Raw genomic sequence first — 16,218 nt, forward strand, 5'->3', positions numbered from 1 at the left:
TTCTATACACAAAGGAGTTTCACAATCCAGAACCAGTTTAAGTTTCAGAGATCAACAGGGATAATAAAAGGTAAATGACTAATAATTCTGTAATTCAGGTCATTAGGACGCCAACCATCCCTCTATTCATCAGGAGAACCAGTTACTTTTAATAATGACTAGGCATGTGTAGTTTCTGAATTATCAAGCAAAGCTTTCCGTGTATGAATCACGAGTAACATCTTTTTCTTTCAGGATTTGAACCTGAAGAACCTTGCCTCATAAATAAAGACCTTTCATGGTTAAAAACCATGCATTACAGAAACACAGCATAAACAAATCAATTAGTCTACACACTTCTATTCTGCATTCAATCTTAGATCCATCCATCTAAACGCAGAGCCTACACTGCCCTCTTGTGGTTAGTTTCCAATACCATAAACTTTCTTTGTGAAGACTAAATAATATTTCAACGCTTCATATTGCATAAGACTTTATGTTTTTTCAGCAATTTGCATAAAACATTTATGCACTTAATAATTTACAACCGCACATAATAATAGAAAATCAAGACACATTAAAGCACAGTGAATGTGCAAAAATCATATACCACTGTGATGTTGAAATGTTTTACAATTATCCTGGAAATTGTGGATACACTCATAAAACACTTGTAATAAAGCAATAGATCCTAAAAACCCCAACATTCAAAATAAGCACATTGTGATAGGAAAATATCACCTAACCACATACAGAGGCCACACTTTAGAAACATTTTCAATTCTGTAAATTAGGTCTTGATGAAATATCATCAATGCAACATATAGAGCAATACCAGCTAATATTTCTGTGCACGTTTGCAGATAAAATGTACAATAAGATTTGTCTTATTAAATCCGAAACATTATTCATTTACCAGCTTCAATCTTTTCACACTAACAAGTGTGAATGTGAATTTAGCTTAAATCAAACTGAGGTTTCAAAGTGCATATGAATCCACATGCATATGATTCACATGTAAATAAGTATCTATAGTATTGAGTTATTTTCTGTTAATAGGTTAATAGGGATAAAATAAACCAGTATGCTTCTGAAAAACATGACTTGATGATTCTGAGGAAGGATTTGTCTAATGAAGCTGAGCTGAAAAACTCTGACTGAATGTTCAGATGTACTGAAAAAGTGCAAGTATTTCAGTATTTCATAAGTGCAAAATGATACAACATTTGGTGCATGAAAAACATAGAAAGCTGCTTCAATAAATAAGAGATTTCCAGGTGATTTGACCTGAAAACCTGCAGCACAGTTTTAAACCTTAGTTTCTTTCTAAAATACACTAAAACAACGAATCACTTGAGATGTGTGTTTGTTGATGTGTCTTCTTTGATATTGCATTGGTGTATAAATGTCAGCCTTCCAGAGAAAGATCATGCATGAGAGAGGACCTGTGAAACGAAACAAACATTTCACACATTAGAAGGAAAGAGACACACTGGAGGCTACGGAAGCTTGTTTCTGCCACTTAATAAAACAATATAAAAGATACATTTGAGTTTTTACCTCACAAATGATGAGATATATAAAGTCCGAATTGTGAGATTTAAACTTTCAGTTGCGAGAATAAAAGTCAGAATTGTGAGATAAAAAGTCTCAGATACCCTTTTCATTTTTTTATTCTCTTGTGGAAAGCTTCCACAAAGAGGCAAAGGCACTTCGTTTTGATGTAAGGTTACAAATATGAAATTTGCATTTATCATGCACAACAAACATGGATTAAGAAAGCAAATGTCTTTCTTGCTTGATCTGGTAACTCACCTCTTCTGGGCTCCAGAATTTCACAGATGTTCCTGATGCACTAAATCTGCAGATTAATAAACGGAGCGAATCCCACGACGTCCTGCAGCAGCACTAGCGCCCTCTGCAGGGGTGGTTCCACATCGATCTCCACATTACGCCGGCGCAGGACACCGAGACTGGACTCGGTTACGTTGTGACAGTGGTTCACTTTGAGCGACTGCAGTTTGGGACAGTATTCTGCTAACGTCCTAAACACACAAATAAACGGTAATTAATAGGCTCCGTCTTCAAAATGTACTGCGCTGCCTATGAACACAGCATAATGAGGCATCGCATTTGTCAAGTAACTTCTCCAAACAATCCCATTACTGAATTCAAAGATTCAGAATTCAGAGATTGTGGATATCAGATAGGGCTGTGAGATAAATCAAAATAAAACCTGTAAATATCAAATCCCATATTATACAATGCATTGAAATAAATGTATGCGCTGCATGTTTCAGAGTGAAGTGTGGTACTGTGTTCATTTACACCATGTGAGCAGCTCATGATCACAGTAAATGCTGCTCAACATGAACGTCACCTCTGCATTTGCTCTGACTTTGAGTCACTTATGCATTTGGGAATGCAACATGTGTAATCGTCTTTTCAAACTTATAAAATGAGAAGCACTTAAACCGGCTGTTGTCAACTTAAGGTTTTCAAATTGTTGTCAAAAAAGAAAAGAAGCCATAAATGTTAGTATTATAATTTTACAGTTAAACATTTATGTACAATGCCATTCATAAATATGACTATTAATTTTTTTTAAATACTTTTACAGTGAAATACCACAATAGTAATATTTTGTATGTCTAATTTTTTCAGCAATAATATTTTAATAATTAAATTATTTATATAATTAAATTATATATATATATATATATATATACTTATTTTATTATATTTTTCTTAACAGTGAAATACCACAATATATATTTTTTTAATACTTTGCTTAATATTTGTATTTAGTAATATTTTAATAATAATAAATAGAAAATCATGACTAAATCGCACTTACTTTGAAAATAAAGGTGCACTATGTAATTTTTTTTTGCAGTAAAATATCCAAAACCTCTAGACCAGTATTATATACTTTGTTCAAACGAGTACTTACAATATCCCAAATGTTTCCAACTATTTGTAAATTGTGAAAAACTTTCTCTTTTAACCAATGAACCGGGAAATGTGAGGGCGTCACATGTCGATGCCGCCATATCTGCGTTACCCTGGGTTTTTGATTTCTTTATTTGGCAGAAACACTTTACTCTTAGCAGTGTGAACAAGTGTCACAGCAGCCGCTGAGTGAACACACAGAGTAACGTCATGACTGGGAAAACAGAAATGGCGCTGGCACCTGTGGCATAATAAAAGTCCCGCTGCTCGTGTGGTGGGGCCTTTGTTGTGTTCATGTTATTATAACCCAAGATTCTGCGCTCAAACTTGGTGTCATCAAACTACGCCTTTGTTTTGAACACGCCCTCTAGCGGATGGAAAGTTACATAGTGCACCTTTAAGCATACACTATTTATCTTGTTTAAAACATTCGATAATTTGCTAAATCCCGCAAACTAAACAATCAGATTAAAGGGTGATCCTCTCAAAAGTTTCAAGGTAAATTTAGAAGTCTTTACAAAAAAAGTCCTAATGATATAAGGAGCTCCAGGGGAAAATAAGTAAATAATCTTCAAATCTTGCAGTCCTAATCAGATATGAGCTTCAAAACAAACCCCTGCAACTGTTTGCTTCTGACCGCAAACACACGGCACACCTGATAGCTTCGTTTCGCACTCGCAGGCACCCCGTGAGATCCAGCTTCTCCAGCTCCCTGCACTTTTTCGCCACTTCCTCCACCGCCGTGTCCGTGATGTTGGCATTAACAGCGACTGAGAGCGAGCGCAGCGCCGGGCATTTCCCCGCCACATAACACACGGCCTCGTCCTTCAGCTGTCTGCAGGCCGTCACGTCCAGCGAGCGCAGGTCCGAGCAGTGATCCGCCAGGCTGCGCAACGCCAGGCTGTCCACCCACTCGCAGTGCGCCAGGCTCAGGTGCTGCAGCCGCGGGCAGCTCAGCGACACCGCCACCAGGGCATGACGGCTCAGATGCACGCAGCCGCGCATTTCCACGTGCAGCAGGTGCTGGTTCTGACCAATCACGGGCAGCAGCTCTTTGTCAGTGATCCAATCGGAGCAGTTGGTGACACAGAGGTGATGGAGAACTTGATTGTTGCGGAGCATGGCGCAGAAGGCTTCTTTGGGAATATGAGGCCCTGTCTGAGGAGAAACAAAGTATGCTCGTTTAATGAAATGGAGAGCAACAGAGAACAGAAAAATTTCCAGCAACTGTTCATATACACTGATCAGGCATAACATTATGACCACTGACAGATGAAGTGAATAACACTGATTATCTCTTCATCACGGCACCTGTTATTAGGTGAAGTGAACATTTTGTCCTCAAAGTTGATGTGTTAGAAGCAGGAAAAATGGGCACGTGTAAGAATTTGAGCGAGTTTGACAAGGAGTTCCTGGTCTGCAGTGGTCAGTATCTATCAAAAGTGCTCCAAGAAGTGTTTCATAGAAACGGTATCCCCTGGTCGTTGTGGCTCTTTCAGCAGGATAATGCTCCTGACACAAAGCAAAAATGGTTCAGGAATGATGTAAGGAGCACAACAAAGAGTCTGAAGTGTTGACTTGGCCTCCAAATTCCCCAGATCTCAATCCAATCGAGCATCTGTGGGATGTGCTGTACAAACAAGTTCAATCCGGCACCCCCTCACAACTTACAGGACTCAAAGGATCTGCTGCTAACATATTGGTGCCAGATACCACAGCACACCTTCAGGGGTCTAGTGGAGTCCATGCCTCGATGGGTCAGGGCTATTTTGGTAGCAAAAGGGGGACCAACACAAGTCATAATGTTACGCCTGATCAGTGTACATGCATATCAAATGTTTTTCCCTCACCTGTGCAGGGTCAAACTTACGGCAGTTGTCCAGGTACACCTGGACAAGAGAACGAAAGCTCTTGCTGACGCGCTGCAGGCTGACCAGGTGACGCAGCGGCAGGTAACAGAACACGTATGTGACTAACACATCCTCCCAGGGCAGGTCCAGCAGCTGACACCTGCCACAACATGAAACACACATCAAATCAACCAACTGCAGATATGACAATGGATAGAGCAGTTAGGTAAGATGTCAAGCATGCAAGTTGGTGAAGTGCCAATGTATAAAACTGTATTCATGATTAAATATTAAATGCATGCATACAAAACAACTGGTAAACTGTATTATAGACATACTGTTATCAAAATTGACTTACAGTGTTCGTACAAGTTAAAAAGCTCTGCTTTCAGGACGAGCAGCATACATTGACACAACAAGCGTAACAATGTCAGCTACTAAAAGAATACATGTTTTCAATATGCGTTCAAGCGTGCAAACCAGTTTAGCTACTGCCTCACAGAAAATCGTGTGTGTTTTTGTGGACAGTAGATGTTCGCATGCATTGATGCATCTCTGTTTGTGCGCATGCTAGCCAAAGCAACGCGCATGTTTCTCTGAATCCATTCACACCTGGATCTCTCTTTATTAAATATACCTGTGGCTTTGCATGCGTTCATCATGTTTTTGGTCCATGCTGAAACTGTCCTTTGATCCACGCACATTATTTATCATGATGGATAAACAGCTGACCGGCTCATCCGGGTTCTGATGCACAGGATGATGCGGACTCAACGGTGACTCACTGCTGCCATCTAACAACCTGGAAGAGCAGGAGACACCAACAGGTCTTCACACATCCACCACGAGATAAATTGGGCTACTAAAAAATATAGCATACTAATTTGTTTATAATACGATACCAACAACGTTCAGCGTGCAGTAAACGCATTTTTTTGTCGCTTTAATATGCAGTCGTATATAATTAAGATTATTTCTAGTTGGTCCTAGAAGACAAACTAACCTGATTCATCAGCTGTGAGCTGGAGAGCTTCTGTTGGCCAATGGCACTATTACAATCACCTGGCCATTGAAATGAGAACACCCACATGACCATCAGCAGACCTTTGCAAACCTGGGACAAAAAAAAAAAAAAAAAAAAACCTGAATGGCTCAAAAACAACAGAGTCATCCATGCAGAACCTCTGCTGAGCCAAGAGATACAGGACACTGAATGAAGCGCAGCAGAGAGCCAGAGGTTTGTGTGTAAAATCACTCTGATACACCAGTGTACAATAACTGAGAATTCACAGCAAATATGGCTGCAAAATCAGTTTTTGACTTCACCATGGACACCCTGGAGAGAAAGGCCACGCCGCTCAGCATCTTCAGAGGAAAAGTTCTTCTCATCGTGAACGTGGCCACCTTCTGAGGGTCCACCATTGAAGAGGTAAGCATGTCGAAAGTTTTTGTCTAATTAAGTACAGTTAAAGTAGTATAGTTTTCATAAATCATTTAATGCGTGTATAATAGGCTAAGTATACTGTGTGTGTGTGTGTGTGTGTGTGCGCGCGCGCGTGCGCGCGCCCTTGTTTATATTACATTGTGGGGACCAAATAAGAATGTAATTAATGTAATGTAATAATAAATAATGTCCCCATAAGGATAAACCTGAGATCACTAGCCAGTGGTCCCCACTTTTCAAAAGGCTTATAAATCATATTCATAAATCGTGTGTGTGTGTGTGTGTGTGTGTGTGTGTGTGTGTGTGTGTGTGTGTGTGTGTGTGTGTGTGTGTGTGTGTGTGTGTGTGTGAGGGTTTAGGGGCAGGGGCAGTGAAGGGGGATATAATGTACAGTTTGTACGGTATAAAAACCATTACGTCTATGAAGAGTCCCCACAAAGATAGTGAACCAGACGTGTGTGTGTGTTTGGGAAAATTTCTTGATAATTAGATTTTTCATATTATCGTTATATATATATATAATATGCAACTTAATTGGCTCTTAGACTGGGAAAATGTCCATTGTCCATATGATTGTCTGTTGATTTATTGTATGACTGTATGATATTGTGATGCGTCCTTGAGCTCAGGAAAGGTGCTATATAAATTAAACATTATTATGATTATTATATGTACAGTATGAATGTATAGAATTGTTTTCAACCATTTACAACAAATTATTCAATTTAAAGTGATGCAACTGTCAATTAAAGGCACAATATGTAATATTTTTGAATTAAAATATCCACACAAAAAACCCCACTATAACAATGTTATATATTTTGTTGGCTTGTATACATTATCCCAAATGTTTTCAAGAAAATCCAGAGAAATACGTTATTTTAACCAGGACATGGATCGTGTGTCGCCAATCAATGACATCATACCTGCGTAACTCTCGATGCTTTAATATATGATGTGTTTTATTAGACAGGCGAGCAACTGTTTGGAGACATTCATCTGTAGAAAATGAATCATTGTTCTCCAGCTCAACAGTTTAAATTATTTATTTATTTTTTTAACGCGAGTACCATGTTTTACCATGCCTATCGATCTCTTACTGCAGTGTGAACGAGTGTCTCGTAGCGCAGAGTGAACACGCAGAGCAGCATTATAACACAACTTTCAACACACTCAAATGTATGTAATATGATAAACAGCGCTGCGTTACCACACACACTCAAGCGGGGGAAGTGGAAGCGGCAGAATAAAAGCTCCACTTTGTTGCGTTCGTCTCTCATTAGCAATCGCTTAATCAGCCTTGTTCCGCTCCAACAGTTTTCATCTTATGATTTTTGTCCGAGTCCCAGCGGACACTTTTCCTCCAGCTGTAGAAGTGAAAACAACATCTCCCATGATTCCGTCATCAAGCCACGCCTTTGTTTTGAATGTGACCTCTTGTGGCAAAAATTACATATTGTGCCTTTAAAAACTATTTGTATATGAATGACTAAATAATCAGAAGGGAAATGAATGCTTGTGCAGTATCACAGGATGAATGCACTCATGGACATGTATGGAGGTCTGAACTTCACTGTGCTCGGATTCCCCTGCAATCAGTTCGGCCTTCAGGCTCCTGGTAAGACCCGTCGTCTTATTAACTAGTTCAGTGTTCATTGAACAGATGTCAGAGAATCTACTGTATGTTTATTAAATAAGGGAGACTGCATGGGGCAAGTTGTCACGTGTGTATGCTGGTTTTCAACATTCTAGTTCAAAGACCAGAAAAAGATAATCTTTTTCAAACTTAACAACGTTTTAAAGTGTGGGCTAAAACAAAACCTTTATTCGACAAAGATGCATTAAATTGATTTTAAAAAAATTGGGGGTTTTATCAGCTTGCACTGATAAAAAGCATTCGGTAATAACTCTACTAATATAGTAGGCTAATAACTGTAGTTAATACATTAATATACTGTATACAAATAGTGAGTTCTTCATTCAGCCACTGTAATCAACAAATTATTTTTCTTTAATTAGCTCATATGTTAAGAGTTAGATAAAGCTTTAACAACTATTAACCATAAATGCTTCTCACCCGGATGCTGAAACACTACTGACTTCGTGATTGGTCGATAGGTGGAGGGCGTAGCTTCAGGCCAAAACACAACATGTCAACATCAGCATCAGTTGAGCTGCAACAACAACTTTAAAATGACAATATCCTGGCCGGACTACTGTTGTCAGTGATAGAAGTATTTGAAATGAACATGATTTCTTAATGTCTAGTGACATATCAGGGCCATTTCATTATTAATTAAAATACATTTCTCACATACAGTTCCTTTAAACTAACTAACTAACATTTGTTTGCACATTAATGTCCTTTTTATGAAGAGTTCATTAAAATTTAAGACCAAAAGTCTATCCCCACAACGAAACCTGAAAACCGAAAGATTAAAAACCTGAAGGTTGTCTGTAACAAACGTCTCCCTCTCCTCCTCCCAGAAGAGAACCATGAAATCCTGAACGTTCTGCAGTACGTGAGACCAGGAGGAGGTTTCCTCCCAAAGTTCCCGGTCTTCAGCAGGATTGAGGTGAACGGCGGTGATGAACACCCTCTGTACGTCTTCCTGAAGGTATGCATTAGCTCAATCCATCTGATATAACTCTGCAGAGCATGCCACTATATGTTGGAAATTATAATTTGCATAAACAATATCATTGTCTATAAGTCTAATAAGTCTGTTTTAGGACTTTTTTTTAACATGATTTTCATCACAATTATGGACATGTCTTTCCCACGATTTCTCATTTTTAAATGTTTTTTTAGATAAATGAGTTTATCATCATCAGTAGATCTGTGAGGGCTCCTGAAGCTCGTATAATACCACATCACGGGCTCAATTTTATGAAAATACATGAACTAATGAAATGCATACCTTGAATGCAATGCCAGTTATAAAAGCACCTAACCTCACAAATGCACTTCAAGAAGAATGGTCAACCTTGTGGAAAGCCATCCCAGAACAGTTAACAGTTTTAACACTCGATGGCAGTCATAAATGAGGTCGAACTGGAAGCCATGTTAATCTTGGACTAAATCGGCCACCGTAGGAGTTAAAACGAAATCAGAATTGAGAGGAACAGAAACTAATATTCACTGGATGGTCATATACCTTTACACCGCTAGATGGGGGAAAATATCACACAGTGTAGCTTTAAAGTTCATGTGCATGTAAAGGCAGGAGTCACAAAACTTTTTACAATATAGTCAAAAAAGTGTTCAGAAAAACTATTTTTGGGCGCAGTACCAAACTTTTCCGCTAGGTGACATCCAGACTCCATTAGTGACCATATAAAGATGCATGCGTTTCCATAGTGATCTGTCTGAACCATATTTCCATAATGTTCATACTATTTATGACTATCATATTAAAAGTAGTATGGGCATATGGCAAGCTTTTATTTACTTTTATTAATTTTCAGGATATGAATTCTTGATATCAACAATTCAATTTTCACTATACATGTCACCATAGGCTGGCACTCAATTGTTGACATCAAGAACATACATACACTAGTAACCATGTAATTGTTGATATCAAAAATAATACTTTTTACTAGTGAGAATTGTATTTCTGATAAGTGAAATTGGAATGTCAATTAGTAAAAAAATCTTTTCCTGATATCAACAGTTGAAATTGAATGGCAGCCTTTGGTGATATTTAACTAAATACAATTACAAAGATCAAGAATTGTAGTTTTTACTGGTTGAAATTTTATTATTGATATTTCTGCAAATGATTACGTCATTGTTGATATCCAGAATTCTTATCCTGATAATGAATAAAAGTCGAAATGGCTTGTCAGTATTTTATTTGTTCGGTGCCACAAATCTTTAGCTTGGGGCCTTAGGCTATTAAAAAAAATGTCTCAACTTTATTTGGACGTTATCTTTTGAACTAAAACTGATATTTCTACCTATAATTGAATGCATTTTCTTCTGAGGCGCTCGCTATTTCAAAATAAAAGTCTGAACATGCCTCATGACTGATTAATATTCTCATCGCAAATTAATAAATTCCGGTTGCTAATGAATGACGGGATATGGCAGCTGAATTTAGTTCTTGCAACGTTTCCCTGACTTTGTTCTTCTAGGAATCACTTCCATTTGTCAACCCTGTCATTGGAGACATCAGGAAACTCTACTGGTCTCCCATTAAAGTGAATGACGTCCGATGGAACTTCGAGAAGTTTCTCATCACTGCCGACGGAGTCCCTTACAAACGGTGATTTGCATGTCATGTCCAAAATAAAAGACGACAGAAAGTGTGGATTGCGAGAGACATGAAACTAGCTCAGCTAAAGTTTAGTGTTAGTCACCATGCCATGTTTGACCAATCAGAAACAAGTATCTCACAGAGCCAGATGATAAAGAAACAAATGCAGAATCGTCTGTAACCGCTGAATTGTCTGCAGGTATGATCTTCATTGTCCATTTGAAGAGGTGGAGCGGGACATTGCAGCACTTCTGCAGGGAGGAAGACATTCATCATAACATATTCATAACCAGAACTCAGCTCAGTAGCAACTGTCTGTCTGTATTCGTTCAGATTCTTCTAACTTCTTCCACTTTTCCTACACCCGTTCAGACTTCATAGACGTGAATCTCATAAAACTTGTCATGAATATGTGTCAAACATGTCATTTTAAAATCCAGTTATTATTCTGTGCATTCTGACATCATTTTCATGACAGTTAAGAACATTTCCCTCCAAATTCTCATTCATTATCATTGTTATACTTTAATTTATAGTCTTTAATGCCCTTTTAATAAAATAAAAACAAAAACTTGTATAACCCTTTGGAAGGATGTGTTTAATTGTCATGAAAATAAATACAAAAGAAATTGTTATAGTTCTAAAATAGGCTTCATTTTCTTTTCTTTTCTTTATCCTGGTATGGAATTGTATTGGTTCATGAGATTAATCGTTCCACAGCCAGTCTTATCAAATACAATCGAAACTCTGAATCCCAAAGCTCAGCTCAGGCTCTGATTGGTGCCCTCAGCATCTCTTCCTCAGTGGGGCGGCAGTGTGACGATCCCTCAGGAAATGTCGTCCGGCAGCTGAGCTGGATCTGAAGCGGGAAGAGTCGATCTGATCTTCAGTGCATTCACTCAGATCTCCTCCTGACCCGAGAGCCGCCCGCTGAGGCCAGAGACCCGCAGGACGCCTCGCTGGTGTCACTGTTACCATGACAACAGTAAAGATGTTTTGAACTCTACAAGTGTTGCACTGATTTATTTGGGTGCTAAAAGAGAGGAAAAACTCGAGTGTGTGTGTGTCCCCTTGGTACCAAATGCCCCCATAAGGATAGTAAAACCTGAGATCACCAGCCAGCGGTCCACACTTTTCAAAAGGCTTATAAATCATACAGGATGAGTTTTTTTTGAGAAAGTAAAAATGCAGAATGTTTCCTGTGATGGGTTTAGGGGCAGTGTATGGGATAGAAAGTACAGTTTGTACTGTATAAAAATCATTACGTCTATGGATCCTCACAGATAGTGAACCAGACGTGTGTATGTGTGTATTAATAAGTATTGATACGATATACAGAACAAATATTAATGTTTTGTGCATCCTGACATTATTTTCAAATATGCATCCCCAGTCACTGGACGGACGGACGGACGGATAGATAGATAGATAGATAGATAGATAGATAGATAGATAGATAGATAGATAGATAGATAGATAGATAGATACTGTTTTTCCATCTGTATTTATTATCCACTAGATGTCAGTATTGTACAGTCAGACGCTGATGCAAATATACATATTAGAACTGTGCATCACAAATCATAACAGAAAGTCTAATAACATTTTTCATGGCAGCTAGAAGTAAACCTTTAACTTGTGTGTGAGTAGGTGTATTGAATACACTCAATCTATTAATTATGGACTGTACAAATGGTTTGATTACCGACGTTATAATGCATATGATATATTTGAAGCGTGAAGTCTCTCTTGTGGCCTTTGCAGGAGCCAGACGCCTGATTTCCTGCTTCTTTAATTGCATCGGACTGTGGATTTGAGCAGCTTATAATGACCTGCTCACTAAAGCACATGTTTTAGACGTTTCTGCTGTCAGTACAGGAGCATTTGCATGTTTCTGCCTGGGAAATGTGTGGAACTGCATTTAATGTAATTGTTCTCTCTGGTGAAATATCTCAATTGTACTGAAACGGCTGTAATTGCTTCACATCATCGGTCGGGTCAGGCGGCTCTGAATATTGGGCCTGAACTTGTACGCTGTCATTATTTCTGCCTTTATAATTAAGACCTGGCAGTGGTTCATCTGAACGTTTAGTGAGAAAACTAGAGACTATACAGTGTTGTAATAGCAAACAATAATTGGAGCATAGGCTCCGCATAATTTGAATTATAATATGATAATTCATGGAGTAGGTTAAAGCTTGTTTTTTATATATATAGATTTCAAACAATCTGTTTATCACAAACAAAAAACAACTGGTGTACAGTAATGCACTTCAATGGAAGTCTAGGGAACAATATTTTGGAGAGCACAAATTTGCAGATCGAATCTAAAAGCAAAATCACTTATTTTCATTATAAATGTCAAAGCACTCATTATTCTGAACAAAATAAGTGATTTTATGGTCTCGTTATCACGTTAAACATATTGTAGTTATTCTTTCAAAACAATGTGTATTTTAACATGCCTCTTAAACTTCCCTTGACTTCAAGTGTATACCATTAACAAGGTTTCGGCATGTTTTTATAAACGGAAATGATTGCTATTCGTTTAAAACGCTGTCCAAAACATTTACAAAGGCAGGCCTACACTTTTTTAAATTATTAACAAAATGTAAATAATGAGATCAGTCAACACAATCAGTCCTTCTTCCAAATGTTTTACATAGCCTATGTTTTGTTCAACCAAACTTGTATGTTTGATTCACTATGTAATCCTATATATATATATATATAGAGAGAGAGAGAGAGAGAGAGAGAGAGAGAGATTTAACAACACTTTTATTTACTACACAACCTCATCAGATACAAAAGACATCATCACATAAAAAACAAAAATACATAATTCACATATTAGGCATATTTAAATTAGTCAAATTCTTCAACAAAGTGTAATGCTTCATTTTCAATCCAGCACAACATTCTTTCTACACTCCAAACCTCTTCAAAAAGTTCCAATTTTTTCATGTGCGAGTAAAAGATAAAATCATGCTTTATCCTTGCTTTTATAAGCCCCTTAAACAACAATTCAATATTTTTACTATTACCATGAGCAATTTTATATTTCCTACTAATATAAACTGCCATTTTGGCTTGACCTAAGAGGAAATTTAACAACCGTCCTTTCTTCCTTTTTTCTTTACAATCTTTAAAATCAAAAATAAACACAATCATTGTAAACATTTCATTACCTTTTGAGAATAAAATCTCCAATAAAACAAACAAGGGTCTTAATCTCTCACAATGCATAAAACAATGAAAAATGGTTTCTCTTTCACCACAAAAAGGACATTGATCTTGCACACTTGGGTTCAACACTGAAATAAAAGCATTTATAGCAACAATTCCATGTAAAATGCGCCACTGAAGATCACCCACATTTTTAGTCAATGGTGGTTTGTAACAAGAGGCCCAAACAGGTTTAACTTCACAATCAACACTTAAATGATCTCTCCACGGTGTATCCATTCGTTTCAATTTCTCTTTATTTAACACCTTTACACAAACTTTATATAAACTCTTTCCTCCTATTGTATCAAAACTTATGTCTCTCAAATCGTCAGAGTTCATAAAAACATTTTCATTTTCTATTGCACTTTTAGAGATCACCATACAAGGAAAAAGATCCGTATTATCAGGAAGTGTCTTACTTGATAAAAAATTCCAGTCTTCTTCATTTAAATTTCCTCTGAAGTTCTTCAATATAAAATGGACTCTCCTTGTTGATTTTATTTCAAGTCTCTGTGCAAGTGCATCAACATTGTCCAACGCGATACCAGCCACTTCTATCAAGTCTTTCATTTGAACAATTTTGGCTTTTGTTAAAAGTTGCAACAACCATGAATTTGTATTTCCACATAAATCCAGTCGAGCACCATTAACCAACGGTTCCTCCAGAAACCAAAACAGTGACTTATATGACAATGATCTTTTAACCTGTATAGTACACCATGCTTTTCTTACACTCTCATAAAAGGAAGAAATAAACTTCAAATTAAAACTACAACAATCTGTCCAAAAGATATTTCTTCTTAAATTCCACCCTCCAACCTTACTTAAAAGGCAACATGTTGGTCCAAACCATGATATACTTGGACTGTATAAAAACTTTTGAACAAACTGAAGTCTAAAAGCTACTTTCCTGCTTATCAGGTCAACAACTCCTTGACCACCTTCTTCCTTTGGAAGATAAAGAACACTTCGTGGTAACCAATGTAATCGATCCCAAAAGAAATTAGTCAACTTGATCTGTATTTTTCCCAAAACCCCTACAGGGGGTTCTAAAACTGCTAACCTGTGCCATAAAGAGGAGGCTACTATATTATTAATAATCAAAGCTCTCCCTCTAAATGACATTTTGGGTAAAAGCCATTTCCACCTTCCCAATCTTCCTTCTACATTTTCAAGAATATTTTCCCAGTTTCTTTGCATTATTATTTCATCACCCAAAAAAACTCCAAGATATTTGAGGCCTCTCTGTGACCACACCATTTCACCTGGTAAAACCAGTTCTCCTTTATTCCATTTTCCAACACTATATGCTGAACTTTTAGCCCAGTTAACTTTTGAAGATGAAATATTTGCATAATTATTAACAATATTAACCAGCTTATCAATATCATCCTGTCCACTGGTTAAAACTAAAACGTCATCTGCATATGCAGACAGTTTTATAGGTGGAAAAGAACTCCCATATGTAAAACCATCTAAAAGAGTCCTAATTTTATTTAGCATGGGTTCAATTGCGATTGAGTAAAGCATGCCTGACAAGGCACATCCCTGTCTAATACCCCTTTGTATTTTAAAAGGGCTACTCAAACCACCATTAACTTTCAGTACACTTTCAATGTCTTCATAGAGCACTTTAATCAAGGCAGTGAACACAGGTGGAAAACCAAAGGTTTCAAACGTATACCATAAAAAGGTATGATCCACCCGGTCAAAAGCCTTTTCTTGATCTAGGGAAATTAGGCCACATTTTTTCCCAAACAGTCTAGAGATTTCTAAAACATCTCGAATCAGGGAAATATTGTCTACTATTGATCTATTAGGCACACAATAAGATTGATCTGAGTGTATAACTTGTCCAATTACCTTCTTCAGTCTGTTTGCCAAAGATTTTGATAAAATCTTATAATCAGTGCATAATAAAGAAACTGGCCTCCAGTTTTTTAGCTCCTTGAGATCTCCTTTCTTGGGCAGCAAAGTTAAAACAGCTCTTCTGCAGCTCAGTGGCATTTTTCCTTTCTCCAAACTTTCACTTAAAACTGCCAGTAGATCTTCTCCCAACAGATGCCAAAAAGCTTTATAAAAGTCAACAGGCAACCCATCTAGTCCAGGTGCTTTGCCATTCTTCATATTCTGCAAAGCATTGTAAAGTTCCTCTATTGTTAACGGACGTTCCAGTTCTGTATATGAATCTTCACTCACTTTTGGAAGATCCGACACAAATTCAGCCATTAACTGGCCATCCACAGAACTGTGGGAATACAACTCCTTATAAAAACTGACAGCCCTTTTTCGAATATCTGAAGGCTCAGTTAAAACATTTCCATCTTCTGCCTTTAAACACTGTATACTTTTTCTTTGACCATTTTTTCTTTCCAAACTGAAGAAAAACTTGGACGGGGCATCCATTTCAGAAAGATTCTGAAATCTGGATCTAACTAACGCCCCCTGAGACCTTGTGCCTAATAAATCTGCTAGTGCTCCTTTCTTTCCTTTAAGAGCCCGC

The 16,218-nt window shown here is 37.6% G+C and overlaps 2 protein-coding genes across 3 annotated transcripts; one reads left to right on the forward strand and one right to left on the reverse strand.

Annotated features, from left to right (window-relative positions):
* Positions 1-455: 455 nt before the first annotated feature.
* fbxl15 (F-box and leucine-rich repeat protein 15) lies at positions 456-5,898 on the reverse strand. 2 transcript variants are annotated; one of them, XM_067430071.1, is made up of 6 exons: positions 5,785-5,898; positions 5,419-5,583; positions 4,782-4,941; positions 3,587-4,089; positions 1,795-2,024; positions 456-1,424 (listed from the first exon to the last, which is right to left on the reverse strand). In XM_067430071.1, the coding sequence occupies exons 2-5, from the start codon at positions 5,493-5,495 to the stop codon at positions 1,835-1,837; spliced, it is 930 nt and encodes a 309-aa protein (XP_067286172.1). In that variant the 5' UTR covers positions 5,496-5,583; positions 5,785-5,898; the 3' UTR covers positions 456-1,424; positions 1,795-1,834. The 2 variants fall into 2 exon arrangements, with proteins under 2 accessions (XP_067286172.1, XP_067286171.1); XM_067430070.1 differs by having other exon boundaries at positions 5,684-5,871.
* Positions 5,899-5,960: 62 nt separating this feature from the next.
* Positions 5,961-11,493, forward strand: gpx9 (glutathione peroxidase 9). The gene is made up of 6 exons (XM_067430072.1): positions 5,961-6,018; positions 6,095-6,210; positions 7,750-7,843; positions 8,713-8,843; positions 10,366-10,496; positions 10,687-11,493. The coding sequence occupies exons 3-6, from the start codon at positions 7,759-7,761 to the stop codon at positions 10,763-10,765; spliced, it is 426 nt and encodes a 141-aa protein (XP_067286173.1). The 5' UTR covers positions 5,961-6,018; positions 6,095-6,210; positions 7,750-7,758; the 3' UTR covers positions 10,766-11,493.
* Positions 11,494-16,218: the final 4,725 nt, after the last annotated feature.

This window comes from Pseudorasbora parva, chromosome 21, assembly GCF_024679245.1.
Source record: "Pseudorasbora parva isolate DD20220531a chromosome 21, ASM2467924v1, whole genome shotgun sequence".
Classification (NCBI taxonomy): domain Eukaryota; kingdom Metazoa; phylum Chordata; class Actinopteri; order Cypriniformes; family Gobionidae; genus Pseudorasbora; species Pseudorasbora parva.

Excerpts from the sequence above, each read along its gene's own strand:
- fbxl15 (XM_067430070.1), bottom strand. The coding sequence starts at position 5,712 with ATGCGTTTACTGCACGCTGAACGTTGTTG. Across the intron at positions 4,942-5,418 it reads GAACGCATGCAAAGCCACAG|GTGTCAGCTGCTGGACCTGC; the intron begins GTATATTTAATA and ends ATGTTGTGGCAG. Across the intron at positions 2,025-3,586 it reads GTGCGAAACGAAGCTATCAG|GACGTTAGCAGAATACTGTC; the intron begins GTGTGCCGTGTG and ends TTGTGTGTTTAG.
- gpx9 (XM_067430072.1), top strand. The coding sequence starts at position 7,759 with ATGAATGCACTCATGGACATGTATGGAGGTCTGAACTTCACTGTGCTC. Across the intron at positions 7,844-8,712 it reads GTTCGGCCTTCAGGCTCCTG|AAGAGAACCATGAAATCCTG; the intron begins GTAAGACCCGTC and ends TCCTCCTCCCAG. Across the intron at positions 10,497-10,686 it reads GACGGAGTCCCTTACAAACG|GTATGATCTTCATTGTCCAT; the intron begins GTGATTTGCATG and ends AATTGTCTGCAG.